This window comes from Pieris napi, chromosome 24, assembly GCF_905475465.1.
Source record: "Pieris napi chromosome 24, ilPieNapi1.2, whole genome shotgun sequence".
Classification (NCBI taxonomy): domain Eukaryota; kingdom Metazoa; phylum Arthropoda; class Insecta; order Lepidoptera; family Pieridae; genus Pieris; species Pieris napi.
Genome location: NC_062257.1, coordinates 2,082,748 through 2,099,642, shown reverse-complemented (window position 1 = coordinate 2,099,642; position 16,895 = coordinate 2,082,748). Strand labels below are relative to the sequence as shown.

The 16,895-nt window shown below is 36.1% G+C and overlaps 3 protein-coding genes across 4 annotated transcripts in view; 1 reads left to right on the top strand and 2 right to left on the bottom strand.

The window, feature by feature from the left end:
- Positions 1 to 16,895, top strand: part of LOC125061771 (cryptochrome-1-like) — a 213,317-nt gene that overhangs the window by 173,981 nt on the left and 22,441 nt on the right. The window lies entirely within an intron of this gene.
- On the bottom strand, positions 1,202 to 4,852 carry LOC125061776 (opsin-1-like). 2 transcript variants are annotated; one of them, XM_047667376.1, is made up of 9 exons: positions 4,718 to 4,852; positions 4,415 to 4,584; positions 4,230 to 4,350; positions 4,039 to 4,156; positions 3,754 to 3,967; positions 3,153 to 3,300; positions 2,726 to 2,836; positions 2,222 to 2,388; positions 1,202 to 1,765 (listed from the first exon to the last, which is right to left on the bottom strand). In XM_047667376.1, the coding sequence occupies exons 2-9, from the start codon at positions 4,552 to 4,554 to the stop codon at positions 1,636 to 1,638; spliced, it is 1,149 nt and encodes a 382-aa protein (XP_047523332.1). In that variant the 5' UTR covers positions 4,555 to 4,584; positions 4,718 to 4,852; the 3' UTR covers positions 1,202 to 1,635. The 2 variants fall into 2 exon arrangements, with proteins under 2 accessions (XP_047523332.1, XP_047523333.1); XM_047667377.1 differs by having other exon boundaries at positions 4,687 to 4,823.
- On the bottom strand, positions 13,945 to 16,602 carry LOC125061779 (60S ribosomal protein L8). The gene is made up of 6 exons (XM_047667380.1): positions 16,470 to 16,602; positions 16,167 to 16,325; positions 15,935 to 16,091; positions 15,472 to 15,675; positions 14,876 to 15,034; positions 13,945 to 14,090 (listed from the first exon to the last, which is right to left on the bottom strand). Exons 2-6 carry the CDS (start codon positions 16,302 to 16,304, stop codon positions 13,975 to 13,977), a joined length of 774 nt encoding a protein of 257 aa, XP_047523336.1. The 5' UTR covers positions 16,305 to 16,325; positions 16,470 to 16,602; the 3' UTR covers positions 13,945 to 13,974.

Below are 16,895 nucleotides of genomic sequence, written 5' to 3'. Positions count from 1 at the left end.
GACCACGCACGCTGTAAAGCACCCGAAAAGTCGGATAAATTTAAAATTATGTTAAATAGTTGTAAATAAAAAAGTCATGTTCGACTCCACTCAATACCTTGTCCTACCGACCACGGTCGGTCGTAAAATTTTATTGCTTTAAGTACGTATACACTGCGTTGTAATAACAACTTTAAGCAATTCGCGTAAGGTTGATTTTGCAATAATATATGCTTGTAACATATACTGTTATAGACATACTGTTATAGAAAGGGACAGAAATAGTGTTTCGGGACACTTTCGAGCGTTACTTTTATTCGAGACTGTGCATCTTGGGTTTTTTGTATATAAATGACTCACACAGCGGTTTTCGCATCGGCGGTCGCTCTCAAATCAGTCGTGAAGCAGTCATTTTATGATTTGGCATTCTTAAAGGTGGAAGCTTGTAGTTTATTGTTTATCAGAATGCGATGTCGATGCGAAAACCGCTGTGTGAGTTCGAAAAGTGAGTTACAGAATCGCAAGGCAGCCGTAGGAGTACTCTATCGCCGCTCTCTTTTACACTACTTTTGAATCAACAATGACATCGTTGCATGTTATGTATTGTTAAAAGATTGAAGACACTATTTGTAATAGTCAACTGTCTATTATTTTTCAATCTATCTATATAAATCTATCGCATTATATGTTGCGCAAAGCTTGAAAACGGCTGGACCATTCGACTATTATTATTGATATTCCTAGAACTCAGAAAAAAATAAAATTACAATTTTGAAAAATTATTAGTGAATTATTTTATTACTTGGGTTTTTATTCCGGAAAATTGGTAAGTACCTAGCTACTCGAAAGATAGTCTAAATAAAAAAAAGCTAGTAACTAATAAATATTGCATTTGAATACGTTTGGTCGCTAGTAAGATTTGTTTACATTATTAATAATTTTTGTACATGTGTTTGAGTCTAGCCATTTTGTAGATTATGTGATTGTTTTGTATAAATATTTAGAAATAGATATTATCATATATGTCACCAATATGTAGTGTTATATTTTTTTAAACATATTTTTTTCAATTGTTATAATTAATATATCATTTTTCGTTTAATAAATTTGTTTTTTAATTCTAGTCTGTTAAAGTTAGCTCTTGTTGTTCTGTTCTTTGTTTATATATTTTTAATATTGGTGTGTAATTCTAATTATAAATAGGGTAAGTAAAACAACTGAATAATGTGGTCATGAACCACGTTGCATGTAAATAATTTATTAGTCCAAGTTACAAAGCGTTTTTCATCGATAGTTCGTCACATTTTAGATTCTAATAGGAGCAGTCTCGCGGTAAGGGGCGGCCTGGCGACACTTTTTAAGTCGTATCACTTTTTTTTGTAATTTTCCAAATGTCGCCGACCAATTAAAGCGAGGGAAACAAAAGTGTGCAACGTTTCACTTAAAACACAAAACGCGGTCCCAAAATATGCAAGTTAGGAGGAGAAACAAAAAACACTACTTGAGGCAAATGAAATGATGTCCTGAATATTTTGTCCAGTCCGCGTTCTGTGTTCAAGTCGAGAACTTTGTACAGCCGTATAAAAATAAAATCGTGTTGGCAAAGTCGTGTCGGTAGAGTCGTGTCCGAGCCGTGGTCGTGCTGGGTCCGTAGATTTAAGCAGATGGTTTCTCCTCGGTGCAAGCGGTTGCGGCGGAGGCCACTGAGCCGGTCTCCTCAGCTGGTGATGGCTGGCAGGCCAGGGCTGGGAACCTCTGATATAGAGCAGCGCGGTATTTCGGGTGGCTGAGAAGAGTTTATATAAGTCAATTATACAAATAAATAAATCAATGGCGCTTCAACCTTTTTAGGTCTATGCCTCAGCTTTCTGTATCTGTTTTATGATCATTTGTTATTCTAATAGGCAAGTAGGTGATCAGCCTCAGATTCTGGGCGTAGACTGTTTGGGTTTCCTTACGATATTTTCCTTCACCGTTCGAACGAATGTTAAATGCGCACATAGAAAGAAAGTGCATTGGTGCACAGCCGGGGATCGAATTTACGACCTCTGGGATGAGATTTGCATGCTGAAGCCACTAGGTTACCAATGCTCAGCTCCAAATACAAATAGTGCCGCGATATTTTTCTGATTAATGATGAATTAAGAAATCATAAATCATAGTTTATTTCAATGTGACCAGAAAAGTTGTGGCTTTACTATCTTTATCTATGGTTTTTTTTTATTTTTTTATTATGTCATACCTGATGCCATATACAATTGGATTGTACACGGCATTAGCTTTAGCAAAGACGGATCCCCAGATGGTTGATAGTGGGCTGATTGGTGAGGTCTCGAAAATTCCCGCGAAGTTGATTACCAGGTAAGGGGTCCATGCCATGAACCAAAGAGAGATTGTCATCAGTGCAACCTGTGATAAAGATGGTTTACATTACCAAATTGTCTCATGTTTTAAATTCTACGAGGAAACGACAGTGTGTATCGGCTGAAAAGGACGAAACTTGCCGCAGTCTGACAGTTCACGAATTACGGAGGGAATAATCTCATAAAATCTGATAACAGCCAAGAGGCTGATTGCAGATGGATTAAAAAAAATTAAACGCTCACGTTTTTTATATGCCGGCAACGCACTTGCGAGCAATGTGAATGTCCATGGGCGGCTGTATCACTTAACATCAGGTGAGCCTCCTGTCCGTTTGCCTCCTATTACATAAAAAAGGTGAGATGTATGGAGTAATGTGTATTACCTTAGCCAATTTGCACTCAGCGCTCGTGTTAGCCTGTTCCGAAGATCTAAGAGAAGCAACGTTCATTTTCTTAGCCTGTTCCCTCATGGCCCTCTCGTGGGCTGCGACAGCCTGGAGTGCAAAACATCGTTGTAAATTCCAATCAAGATTTCATAACTGCCCTGCGATTCTGTAACTCACTTTTCGAATTCACACAGCGCTTTTCGCATCGGCGGTCGCTCTCAAATCAGTCGTGAAGCAGTCATTTTATGATTTGGCATTCTAATAAACAATAAACTACAAGCTCCCACCTTTTCAGAATGCCAAATCATAAAATGACTGCTTCACAACTGATTTGAGAGCGACCACCGATGCGAAAATGCTGTGTGAGTTCGAAAAGTGAGTTACAGAATCGCAGGGCTGTCGCAGTTATGGTAACAAATATTACCTGTACAATAAACCAGTATGAGTAGACGATGAGGAAAAGAGGCAGGAAGTAGCAGGCGATCGCATAAAGAATGATGTAGCTTCGGCTGAACCAATCCTTGCTAAGGTAGTCGGTTCCACAAGCGGTCATGTTGCCCTCAGGAACGTATCTATATACGATATAGGAAATACATTTCAAGTATTTTTTTTACAGTGTAACCTCTTTATAACGTCAAGGTACCGAGTGTTTTTTTTCGTTATAGAGAGTTAAAATTTATTACCATCAATAGGTAAGTTATTCTAGACACATATATTCTGTTATCTTTGCCTGACGTGTTTTGCTATGACAGGCAATGTAATCTAAGAATAATGGCACACGTGTTAATGCAGTTAACAATAACAAAGGCGAGACGGCTGTCAACTCAAAAGGTTAGTTTTGTAAGCTGATTATAAAAACAATTGCACTTAAGTATGTTGTTGTCTAAATATGAAAATATTTCTTCGTAATATAGAATGGCTGTGGCGTTATAAAGAGAGAAGTAACGTATGTGTTTTGTGTTAAAAACCAAACAAATTTATCTCATTTTTACGTTATAAAGAGTTGAATCGAAAATAAAACTCACCGGCTCCAGCCAAAGATGGGCGCAAGAGTCCATGCAAGAGAGAATAGCCATACACCAAGGATCCTCAGTAAAGCGCTGTTAATGGTCATCGGTTTTGCAGCAATACCCTTGACGATCACGTTGTAACGGTCGAAGGCAATAGCTGTCATAGTCCAGATTGAGACGCATCCAAATAGTGACCCGAAGCAGGCATAGAATTGGCATGCAGTCGGACCTAGATGAAAATGTTGGTCGAATAAACGTTACTAATAGACAATTTAGACGGACAATAGAGAACTGTCTTACCAAATACCCATGTTTCATTGTAACTGTTGACCACCAGAGGTGGAGCCATCATTGCCATCATCAAGAAGTCGGAGAAAGCCAAATTAACAACTAGCAGGTTTGATGGCGTCTTGAGTGACTGGAAACCAAAATCAATCGTCAAAATTTAAGGACAAAGATAAAAAAAAAAGATTTTGTGATATTTGTCTTACCTTTGTCGTCGAGAAAATGTATACCACCATACCATTGCCAGTTATGGAGATGAAAGCCAAGACACTAATGGTGAATCCGAGAAGAGCGTGCCATAGTGGGTTCAATGGTGGAAACTGGTACCTGAAGGATAAAGATTTTGAGAGGAAATTCATAGAAGAATCAATTTCAATTGAAGTACAATTACCAGTGTGGGTCAATCAGGTGCATCATTTCAGGCAGAACCTTGTCGATGACGGTCTGGTTGGACCCGAAGGCTTCGGCGTGGATACCGAAGGACTGCATGGCTGCTACGCCCGGTGCTGGGTCCAGGTTGGTGATTGCCATTTTTACGATCTAAATTTCCTAAGCTAAAAACTGGAAAAAAAAATATCTCTTAGTATGAGGTCCAGCAAGATTTACTGAGGGTTGAGAAAGCAATTTTCTGGAGGAACAATGAATGCTACCAATTTGACTCACTAAATGGAGTTTCACCCCGAGTTGGTATTACCAAAAATACTGAAGAAAATCGCTGCACGAACTACTCCAGTCTTTAGTTTAACCAATCTCCGGCGGGTGCTCAGGTTGTGTTGCGGAGACTACTCGATGTTTGCAAGACCGTCCTCAGCTTTTATAAGAAAACAAAGAGGATTAACCACGGTGTCACGAGGAAAATCAATATTCATAATTAGATATAAGTTAAGTCCAAGACGTTGAATACATTATCTACTTATTCTTGATACAGGACCGAACTTTCTTCCTTGCATATTTTAAATATTATGAACCAGTACAGTAATAATAACAAAAAATGGTTAAATAAAAATTTCAAAACAGAGTAAATTTTTTGTCCCTGCAGTGTACCTTTAATACCGCTGTATTGCGATACTTGTTGAGCGAGGAAAGCACCAGCTCTGGAGTCACAGGTACTATCTGCCAGGCGCCAACGTAAATCTTTAATTAGCGCCAGGGAACCAAATCGAAGTTGGAGTAAAGACACTAATATTAATTCCTCCAAAATAAATTATCCAAGTTTCTTCTTAATATATTCGTATGTATAAAAAACACGCACAATTTTTCCAAGAGGCAAAATCTCCTTTAGGTACGGATAAGGTGGGAGCTTGTAGTTTATTGTTTATCAGAAAGCCAAATCATAAAATGACTGCTTCACGACTGATTTGAAAGCGACCGCCGATGCGAAAACCGCTGTGTGAGTTCGAAAAGTGAGTTACAGAATCGCAAGGCTGGTGCTTTCCTCGCTCAATGAATAAGTATCGTAATACAGCGCGGAAATGCTGCCAGCGTTAAAAGTACACTGCCACAGGGACCAAACTTTTACTTATTTAAATTTTCATTTTATTATTTTTTAATTAATTTTATTATTGCCATGTAGGTTAGGAAAATTGTAAATACTGTTATGTTTAGGTTTTAATAAACTATAGAATTATTATTATATAGGTACCAGTCTTTTTACCTTACCAGTATTAAATATACATAATTGATAACGCGAGACCCTGTTCATGATCCGTCCTTGAAACCGCCCATGGGTAAAAATACCTAAGTTAAACGCATTGCGTCCAAAAAAAGCGTGTCCAAAAATTTAATTATATAATAATAATAAGTTAATTTAAATTTCGCAATTCATGAATCCGTAAGATTAGCTTTTTAGTTTATTTTATTATTATTTCAGATTAAGTCGATGGTCAACGGTTAGCGATAAGGCCGGCCGTTGTTTCCCCCTCTAATTTTTATGTATGATGTCTTTTGTTTTTCTGTAACTGTAACGTAGTGTAAACAAATAATTAATAAAATAAATACTTAGGTATAGACAAAGAAATGTATTGTTCGCATTGAGAATCAGTATATTAATACGGCCCTGTATTTCTTGAAGCACCCTTGTATAAACACTTATAAGTTATGTAGGTAAAGAAAAATATTCCTGTTAACTGGATTACTGTAACCAGAGAATTTCAGTATGTAACACTAGCTCGCATCTTTCATGGGCATTCGTCATACAAAGCAGGCGTAAGTTATATGTTTTTAATTAAGATCTTGGAAATACACAACGCAGCGAAAATGTTGCCAGCATTAAGTCAGTTGCCACAGGGACCAAACTTTTTATTGTTTTTTGAAGTTATACTTCTTTAGGCGCGTTATGATAAATTGATGAGAGTGAAATTTTACGATGCGCGCCACCGTGACACAAAATTAACAGAAAGAAGTTGCCCACGGAAGAGGCTACGGCATTGGACATAATTTAAAAACATCATTCGAATAATAAAAAAAAACTTTAGAGGTGTCAAGGGACACCCGGATGGAACAAAATTCCTTTCGATTAATTTATATGTTAATTGGTATCATAACAGTATGATAGATTTTCTCGACACCAATCTTACGACGAAAAAAAAAGCCAACATCACGAGGTGTTCCCAGGCGGTCACCCATCCAAGTACTGACCTCGCCCGACGTTGCTTAACTTCGGTGATCGGACGAGAACCGGTGTATAATGTATTACAATAGCAAATAGCAAAAAAGTGTCGTGACAACTTTTCGTAAGAATTTTTTCCGTCTAGCCCCCTTTCACAACTAATTAAACGCGCGATAAGGAACTTCGTTCCAATAGAATTTATGTTACACTTAATGTAACAGAATAATAATAAAAAATAAAAATAAAATAAAAATAAATAAAAATAAAAAAGCCTATTTATTTCTTGCAAAATAACAGAGTTAATTTAATACTATTTTTACAAATATATTTTAAGAAAGTAAATTAGACAATTATTATTATTATTATTTTTTCCTAATATTTGTATATATTTCTCAATTATCACTTTGCAAGAACCCTTCCACAGGTGTAGGCCTCCTCCAGGGATCTCCATGTTTCTCGATTTTGGGTGAGCTGCATCCAGCTCGGGCCAGCCGTTTGAGCAATGTCGTCCGCCCATCTCGTGAGCGGTCTTCCTCTGTTTCGTTTCCCAATAGGGCCACCCCACCTGGTCACCCTTATGGTCCATCGATCGTCAGAGAGTCTTGCTACATGACCTGCCCATCTCCATTTAAGCTTTAGAGCATAGTTTAGGGCATCAGTAGCTTTAGTAACGCTTCTTATTTTTGAGTGTCTTATTTTATTAATTTTTCTAATGTTAAGCATGCTCCGTTCTAGGCCCCTTTGACAAGTTCTGATTTTTCTTTTTATCTTCTCTGTATATTTCCAAGTCTGGCAAGCATATGTTAGACATGGCAAGAGACAGCTCGACATGGCTTTGGTTTTAAGTGATACTGGCATATTGCTTTTAAAAATTTCCTTTAGACTCCAGAACTTGTTCCAAGTGTGTTGAATTCGCCTTTCAATTTCTAAATAGTTGTTGTCCTTTTCAAAGCTGATTTGTTTTCCTAGGTAAACATAATTGTTTGTATATTTCAGAATTTCTCTATCGACCGATACTGTCATTTCTAAACTGTTTGTCATTAACATTGTCTTTGTGAGGTTCATCTCTAGACCTACCTTCTTGCTAGCCGCATTTAATGATTGAATCATGACTTGTAATTGTGAGCTTGATTCGGATACAAGCACTAAGTCATCAGCAAAGCGCAGGTGACTCAGGTATTTTCCGTTAATATTTAGGCCGCTTGTGCCCCAGTCTAGATTTCTTATTATCGACTCGAGGATGGCAATAAACAGCATAGGTGATATCGGGTCGCCTTGTCTCACACCTCTTTTTATGGGAAAGCTTGGGCCGACTTTCTCTAGTTTGACTCTGCCCGTGTTGTTACTATATATACTCTTTAATATTTGTATATACTCCGTCGCTACCCCTTGCTCCGTTAGTGCTTTCCAGATGCTTGCATGTGAGACGGTGTCGAATGCTTTTTTTGTAGTCAATGTAAGCGATATAAAGTGCTCGGTGTCTCTCTTGGTATTTTTCAATGAGAAGTTCCAGAGTGTGGATGTGGTCCACAGTTGAGAAACTCTTTCTGAATCCCGCTTGCTCCATTGGTTGTTCTGCATCTAGTATGATACTTATTCTTCGGTTTATAAGAGATGAGAATAGTTTGTATAAGCACGGTAGTAAGCTTATTGGTCTATAATTAGCAACATCACATGGGTCGCCCTTTTTATAAATCAGTATTATATCTGACTCTGACCATTGTGTCGGTGTTTTAGCATTTTCCAAAATACGGTTGAACAATTGAGTTAGCGGTACTGCCAGTAATGACTGCACTGATTTTATAGACTCGTTTGTGATGCGGTCTGAGCCAGGACTTTTGTTTGTTTTTAGTCTATTAATTGCTTGCATAACTTCTGGTACGGTGAATTCTATACATCGAGTTGAGATTAGGTCGGACTGTAGTATATTATGGTCAGTGGCATTTTCGCACAAATCTACGCTGTAGAGTGTTTTATAGAAGTTAGTTGCTATTCCTATGATATCGTTGCGATTGCTTAGGATTGTTCCTTTACTTTTTAAACCGTCTATCCATGTTTTGTTTGTCCTCAACTGTTTGTATGCTTTTTTTGAGCTTCCTGATCGCATTAGATGTTTTTCCAGCGCTTCCGATCTATACTTTGTATAGTCGCTTTTTATACGCCTGCTTACTAGCTTGTATAACGCTGAAAGTTCGTTTTTCATAGACCTAGACTTATTCTTTGGTATTTTGCAGAAGCTTTCTTCTCTTCAAAAGTGCTAAAGTACGCTGTGATAAAATCGTATGTCTTGTGTCTTTATTACTTATTCTAGCTTCTTGGAGGCTGTGTGTGATTGCTCTTAGTATGTTGTCGTGTAAATTTTGTACCGATAAACTATTTTCTTCTAGTATGTTTGGTAGATGGGCTGTGATGCATTCCTTATATTTGTTTATTTCTTCTTCGCTTTGTAGGGTGGCATTAGGAGTGCTATTAAATCTAGTCCGGTTCTTTTTTATTTTTGACAATGTTATTGTTGCTCTTACTGGTCTATGGTCCGACGAAAAATTGAGATTCAAAACATCCATGTTGTGTACAATGCTAGGTCTGTTTGATAGAATATAATCTATTTCGTTTTTGTACTCTCCGTTAGGTGAGCGCCATGTCCATCTACGTTCCGGTTTTTTCTTGAAGAACGTATTTAGGATCGCAAGTTTATTTTCGACGGCGAAGTCAATGAGTCTTTGTCCTCTTAAGTTCCTTTTGCCATAACCATGTGATTTCATTATCATATACTCGTCTGCCCTAGGTTGGCCTATTTTTGCATTTAGGTCCAGACAGACAACAGAATAATAATAAATATTTATTTATTTAATTTTACACATGTAAACTGAACTTTATTGACTATAATGACTCCTTTTCCATTCTTTGATTATTTAATTGTAATTAATTATTTGCATGAAATCAAAAACTATTTTTAATAATGCCAAAGAAATATAACTTCTTCCGCGCGTACATAAGTTCACGCACCCTTTTTTTTATTGTACAATTCACACCAATTGACCTAGTCCCATGCTAAGCTGGTGAAGCTTGTGTTGTGGGTACTAGGCAACGGATATACATACATATTATAGCTAGATAGACATATAAATACATATTTAAACACCCAAGACCTGAGCACAACTCCAAATGCTCATCACATCTTTGTCACAGCCGGGGATCGAACCCGGGACCCATGGATTCGCAGTCAGGGGTACTAACCACTAGATCAATGAGCCGTCAAATTGTAGTTTTTTTATTCACTTATGTTAACTGTTAAGTCACTCTTGTTAATATTGCTATAAATATTTTATTTACACATTATACGGTAAATAATTTTATTATGAATTTACGATTTTAATGTAATATTAAATTTTACATATAAATTACAGAGATTATCTTTTAATAAATCTATGCAAGTTTCAGGGTTCAAGTGCACAGGCGCTAATTAAAAATTTAAGTTGGCGCCTGGTAGATAGTAGTAGAGACCCCAGAGCTGGTCGTTGGCTCCAGAGCTGATGCTTTTCTCAACGAATAAGTATCGGAATACAGCGAGGAAATGCTTCTATTAAAATAACATTGAGACAGGAACCAAACTTAAAATTTACTTTAGTTTTGTCTCCATCAATTTTTAATTATAATATATATAGGTTAAAATAATTTTTAAATACTGTATATTTGTATGTTGAGCAGTGTTGACCTAGTGGCTTCAGCGTGCGACTCTCATCCCTGCCCTGCGATTCTGTAACTCACTTTTTGAACTCACACAGCGGTTTTCGCTTTGGCGGTCGCTCTCAAATCAGTCGTGAAGCAGTCATTTTATGATTTGGCATTCTGATAAACAATAAACTACAAGCTCCCACCTTTTCGTGGGTGTGTTTCGTGGGAAAAGTGAGTTACAGAATCGCAAGGCTGAGGTCGTAGTTTCGATCCCCGGCTGTGCACCAATGGACTTTCTTCCTTAGTGCGCATTTAACATTCGCTGCGTGCATGTCAGGCACAGGAGGCTGATCACCTACTTGCCTATTAGATTTAAAAATGATTATGAAACAGATTCAGAAATCTGAGGCCCAGACCTTGTAGCGCCATTTTTTTTTTTAAATTTGTGTGTTGGAAATAAATCGAGTAACAGAACTGCAAGTCCTAAACTATTTTAAATTTTTTCTCTATTACTATTTATTAACCACTGACGTGTAGCGAAATAATAATGCTTATTAATTAAATGTTATGAAATGAATATCTAACATTAATGCCGGCCATACACACTACGGTCTACCGGAGAGGTCTTAAATTTTGAAGAAAAATGATATGAAAAACAAGCGAAGAAAGTGGTGTAAGCATTGGTTATTGAAGAGAAAAACATATAGTCATGAATATTAAATGAATTGAAATTTGAACTATTATTATTACTATTAAACCGATTACTATCTTAACAACCTGCGCAGACGACCGGAGTACACGCACACATGCACAGGCACACCGAAAGAATCGATTATCGATCTTGCGCCAGTCGCCTGCGCAGGTTCAAATACCTGCACAGGTCTATTCCCACACACATTCCGGTCTACCTGCGCAGGCATACCTGCACTGGGTGCCTGGGTCTGGCTACTCTGGGGCGTAATAACGACGATTTAGGTAATTGCTGCGCTTAAAAAACTAAGAAAGCTTCAGTGAGCAAAATGTAGACATGCCATGTATGGTCGACGAGAATAGTGGTAGGGCTAATGGCTTAGATGCGACAGCGACTATTTCATATCTGAGGTCTTATTATCGAACTCTTGCTGTACGCCAATAGACTATATGCGTCGAACATCAGCTCAGTGAAGGAAATATCGTGAGAAAATTAATGCTTTAGAGCCAAAAATGTCGTGACCGTCAGGTTGGCTGACCAAATTTGATATCGCAATCAAACTATGCGCCATATTTCTCTACCTATTTCATACTATTTGCTACCTTTAAAGACGCATTTGCTACCTCTGCATTAAAGAACATAATAAAGAAATAAAGTGGTCGGCCATTCTTACGTCAGGTTGACCACTATCATTTAATTGAAGATTCTAAGAATCTTTAAGTGATAGCGTTTTTTACATATTTACTACCTATTTTCTACCTGAGCAAACAAACTTTAAAAGAAGTCTCAGAAGCCTATAATTTTTTAAATCATTAATAAAGCCATAAGGGGTCCAAAAACGCCTACGAAAAAGGTTAGGCAACAGTTCGGCACGTATAACTTATCACAACATTGCAGGCGCTTAGTGTTTTTCCAAAGAAGATGCTATACTTAGAGGGTATTTTTTCACAACTGTTATTAAGTGTGCTTAAACAATATATATTATTTACTTATTGCTATAGAGTTTAAACGATTCATTTCAGTTAACGAGTTTTAGCAGAAAGAGGTCTTGGGTTTTGAGGTAATGACGAAATCGTTGGTTCACCTCACAATGGAAATTATTTACCTCACTGGATATTATTTAGGCTTGTTAGAATTAATAGCCCATAGCTGAACATATCAACATATATTTCCTTTATTAACAATCATGCAAATTAAGGCTTTTACCTATCGATGGGGTGTTCTTAGACACGAGATGGTCAGCCCGAGTCGATGCTACGAAGGCACTTTTATGCGGTTTTATCAATATTAAACAAGTTATAGAAGATTTTCAATAAAGTTGATCAAATAGCGGAGTGCCGTAATAAAGCTTACGGACTAGTTTCAATGACAAACGGGAATAATGATAATTATGTGGAACGGAATCCTAGAACGCTTGTAGGTAAGCGGCTAATGCATCGCTGCAGTCGTATGATCAAAACCTTAATACAGGATATTCCCTTTATGAATCATTAAATGGCTACGTCCAAGCAATGTGATCCACATTTTCAGATATTGAAGCAAGAGCAAAGGATCCGACCAACTGTGAAGATTACCAGCAACATACATCAAGATGGATCAAGCGAAATACAAAGTACGACCATTTTAGCGGCTCTACTACACTAGACCACTTTGTTTAAAATAGAAACCTGGACAACGTTTCGAAGTTTAGATTTTTAATGTTATTATTCATATAGCCCTGTCTTCTTTAACTAAACGTATGAAAGTATATCATAAGATTTTGTTTTTGAAGTATTTCGATAGCTAAAATCTTAACACAGAGAGAACTCTTATAAACTGTCATTAAATGATTCCTTAGAATCGTGTTTCCCAAACTTAGATATTGTTTACCTCTCTCGTGATCACTTATTGCAGTGGCGAACGTTTTTTTTTTCAATATTAAATGGTATTAAACATGAATTAAGGAACATAATGTCTTAATTATCTCGCATGATTAGCTGAAAGAAGCCGATATGGATAGTGTTATCTCTAAATTGCCCATATTAAACCCAGAAAAGTTTATTTGAAACTGTTTTTTTATTTAATACCCTTAACTTGAAAACCTAAAGCAAACCAAGGCAGGTTTGCTTTAGGTTTTCAGGTAGGCAGAATTTTCTACAGGGCCCGCGCTGGCTTAATCCGGCACTGACCATGTAGTGCCTTAAATGAGCATCAATTACAATAAACTTTGCTAAGTTACATTTTTGATTTAATATTATAGGAGACTTCATATGGTGGTATTTGAGCATTTACAAGTCCACCGACTCAAATAATTTTGTCATTGTCTAGGATCGGATTCAAAGGTAAGTTTACTATTTTTTTTATAGGCTTCCGACTTCTTTTAAGGTTTGTTTGCTTAGGCCTTAGGTAGAAAAAAGGTAGTAAATATGTATAAAAACTCACTCAAAGATTCTTAGAATCTTCAATTAAATGATAGTGGTCAGCCAACCTGACGTCGGAATGGCCGGCCACTTTATTTCTTTATTATGTTCTTTAATGCAGAGGTAGCAAACAGTATCAAATAGGTAGAGAAATATGGCGTATAGTTTGATTGCGATATCAAATTTGGTCAGCCAACCTGACGGTCACAAAATGTCGACAGGGTCGGCGACAGGCCCAAAAAGCTGATCATTGTCTATCAGAGAAAACAAATGATCACAAAAATATGAGTAGACCTAAAAGTTTGTAGGGCCACTTATTTTTTTTAAATAGAACTACTTGATTCAGACCATTAACATGTAATAAATTATCTCTCGAACACTTGGTTCCTATTCATTGCAATTCTTGCACTTAAAAAGACTAATGACGATGTGTGGGTAATTTTTGAACCAATTTGGGATTTAGAAATCAAAAAATTATTCTTGCGCTGTCTGTTATGCTACTCTTTACTCAAATAACATCATTCCATAGACTAAAAATAAAATGAGCATTGTTGTAAAACTCTTTATTATATATACGCCTACGCCTCCTTCTTGGTTTCTGTCTTGCCTCCACGAATTCTTCCGGTTCTGCGGGCAGCGATGAGACCGACCTTGCGACCGGCTGATGTTCCTCTCTTGACCGTAGAAGCCTTACCTGAAATTTTTCAATGGATATTTATAAAATAAATCAAAAACATTTTATTTCTTTACAAATAACATAGAAATTCGACAATAGTCAACAAATTTATATGTAATAATAAAATGTCATTTCCATAGACAACACTATAACATACCATAGGACAAAATATATATTTGTAATAGTTAAATAAAAGCAATTTACTTTGGAATAATATCTTTGCTTGGATAAAAACCTATTTCTACCAATCTTTACACTAAAGCAAACTAAATAAAAAATTTTGGTAAAAACTTAGAATATTTGTAGTCTTACATTTGTTTATGGATTAACTGAACTGAGCTAAGGTAGCATTTATGTTGGTATAGTAAATATATACTAGTTTAAGTTACATTAGACTTAAGTTAATCCATTGTTTAAAATTGTATAATCCATTGAGTAATCTGTGCAAAACAGTAATCTAGAGTGAACCATTCTAAAAACAAAGGCTTGGACACATTTGTAAGCATATTATTTTTTAACAAAATACTTCTTGGCATGGAAATTCATTAATTTTTTTTTTATTTTTATACAATTTAAAAAGTGGGTCAAAGGTCAAATATGTACTTGTACATGAATAAAAACTTTCCAATTAAAAAGGACTACATAAACATAAATAATTTTGTTGCTTTATGTATCTACAACAGATTTATAATTAATAATTTTGAGTCTCTTGTTGTATAATTAGCACAATTTCTTGATGGGCAATCTTAAAAAATAACATACTTTTAAATTGTCCTTAACTTTGATAAATAAACTGTACTCACCAATATGTTGATGGTTACCACCTCCGTGAGGATGCTCGACGGGGTTCATGGACACACCTCGTACATATGGCCAGCAGTTACGCTTAACCTTGTACTTGTGGTAGGCACGTCCAGCCTTCAATATGGGCTTGTCAATACGACCACCGCCAGCAACAATACCTAAAAATTGTTTTATTATTAATATCTAAATTCAATTGAAATATAATAATTATTAAATAATTTAGCTTCAGAAAGAGCCTCTGTGTAATCATTCACACCCAGTGCGTTCAGGGTAGGTAAGGTAGTCATCATGTTTTAAGGCGTGTTAATTATTCCATAACTTCATAAATAGGTTGCAGTATTTAAAAATAATATTGAACTTGTATTTCTAGAGTTACATTACTCACAAATTTGTTGATTGGTACTAATTGATATGCTTTTTAAAATTTGATATAAACCAATCGCAAAATTTATCACATTTTAACTATTTTACTACTTATGTCTTCAACATATTACAAGTAAAATACAATGTAATAGTGGTGTACAATTTTTTTTTACATATTATAGATAGAACTACTAACAGCTATGAGAGATGATGTTAAAACATCTTCACTTACCAACCATTCCTCTGTTGCTAGATGGTAGAACTTTCTTAGCTCCTGATGGCAGCTTTACCCTGGTACGCTTAGCATCAGGATTGTGTCCAATTACTGTGGCAAAGTTACCAGAGGCACGGGCAAGCCGACCCCTGTCACCCATCTTCTCTTCAAGGTTACATACAATGGTACCTTCAGGCATGGCGCCAACTGGCATGACATTTCCTAGAATAAAAAATTTAACTTAGAAACTTGTTGAGTAAATATACATATACAAAACTTATTTAGTATCATCAGAAAGAGCCTCTGTGTAATCATTGAATTCAGAGTAGGTAAGTAAAAACATCATATTAGGTATTATTTGTGTATGGCAGGAACAATAATTTTTAAACTAAACAGTATTTTTAATATTTGTAGGTTATGTTTAGGTAACATATTACATTTTCATACTACAGTAATAAATAAAATAATCATTTAGACATACCGACTTCAAGTGTAGCCTTCTTTCCACAGTAAACAAACTGTCCAGTGTAAAGACCTTCTGGGGCGATGAAGAGCTCCTTACGTGTCTTAAACTTGTAAGGGTCACGGAAATGAACAACTGCTAAAGGTGCACCACGACCAGGATCGTGGATAATATCCTGAAATAATAGATAATAAGTTACTCACGTGGTACTGATAGCATAAACAGAGTATTGCAATTATCAATTAATTACCTTTACAACACCCTTGATATAACCATGACGTTCAGCATAGTCTAAGGATCTGAGTTTGGGAGCTCCTTTCCTTTTCTTGGTGTGCGATACGAAAACTGAACCGGCACCTTTACGTTGAGCACGAATCACACGACCCATTGTTACGGTTTGTCGCCCTCACTGAAAAAAATACACTGCTTAGAAACTACACTTTTCATCAAGTGGCGCGCCAAAAACTGCGCGTATTTGTCTAAAATAATAACAAAATTTATTCTATTTCATAGAGATTTATATGGATTATTGAATTTATAGAAATTTACGTACACTCTTCGTGAGGGAAACTTTTGAAAGAATCACTATGACAAATGTCAAACGTCAAATGTTTATTAGATGACATTTATTGACAATATTTCTTTTGAGACCTATGGTACACTCAACAGACTATTGCATTTAAAACAATTAGGACACTTCACATCAACCAAGCAAGTGCTGTCGACTGGTAATCATTGGATCAAATAGCAATAATTATAACATTGTAATCCTGTTTGGTATCTAAAAATATTTTGTTTTTTTTTCCGAAACATAGTATGATTGAATAAAAACAAATACTAAGTACATATATAATATAGCACAGTAGATTGTGATAGACACATGAAAGAATTAAAGCTACCCATATTTCATTGTCAATAAATAAATAAATACTAGTAAATAAATAAATAATAATAGTACAATCACTAAAACTGGCCCATA

What these genes read in the sequence shown, in the direction of transcription:
- LOC125061776 (XM_047667376.1), bottom strand. Translation starts at nt 4,554, where the DNA reads ATGGCAATCACCAACCTGGACCCAGCACCGGGCGTAGCAGCCATGCAG. An exon ending in CTGAGTGCAAATTGGCTAAG is followed by an intron (nt 2,389 to 2,725) that starts GTAATACACATT and finishes TCTTTATCACAG; the next exon opens with GTTGCACTGATGACAATCTC. An exon ending in CCAATTGTATATGGCATCAG is followed by an intron (nt 1,766 to 2,221) that starts GTATGACATAAT and finishes AACTCTTCTCAG; the next exon opens with CCACCCGAAATACCGCGCTG.
- LOC125061779 (XM_047667380.1), bottom strand. Translation starts at nt 16,304, where the DNA reads ATGGGTCGTGTGATTCGTGCTCAACGTAAAGGTGCCGGTTCAGTTTTC. An exon ending in ATATCAAGGGTGTTGTAAAG is followed by an intron (nt 16,092 to 16,166) that starts GTAATTAATTGA and finishes CTATTATTTCAG; the next exon opens with GATATTATCCACGATCCTGG. An exon ending in TAGCAACAGAGGAATGGTTG is followed by an intron (nt 15,035 to 15,471) that starts GTAAGTGAAGAT and finishes AACAATTTTTAG; the next exon opens with GTATTGTTGCTGGCGGTGGT.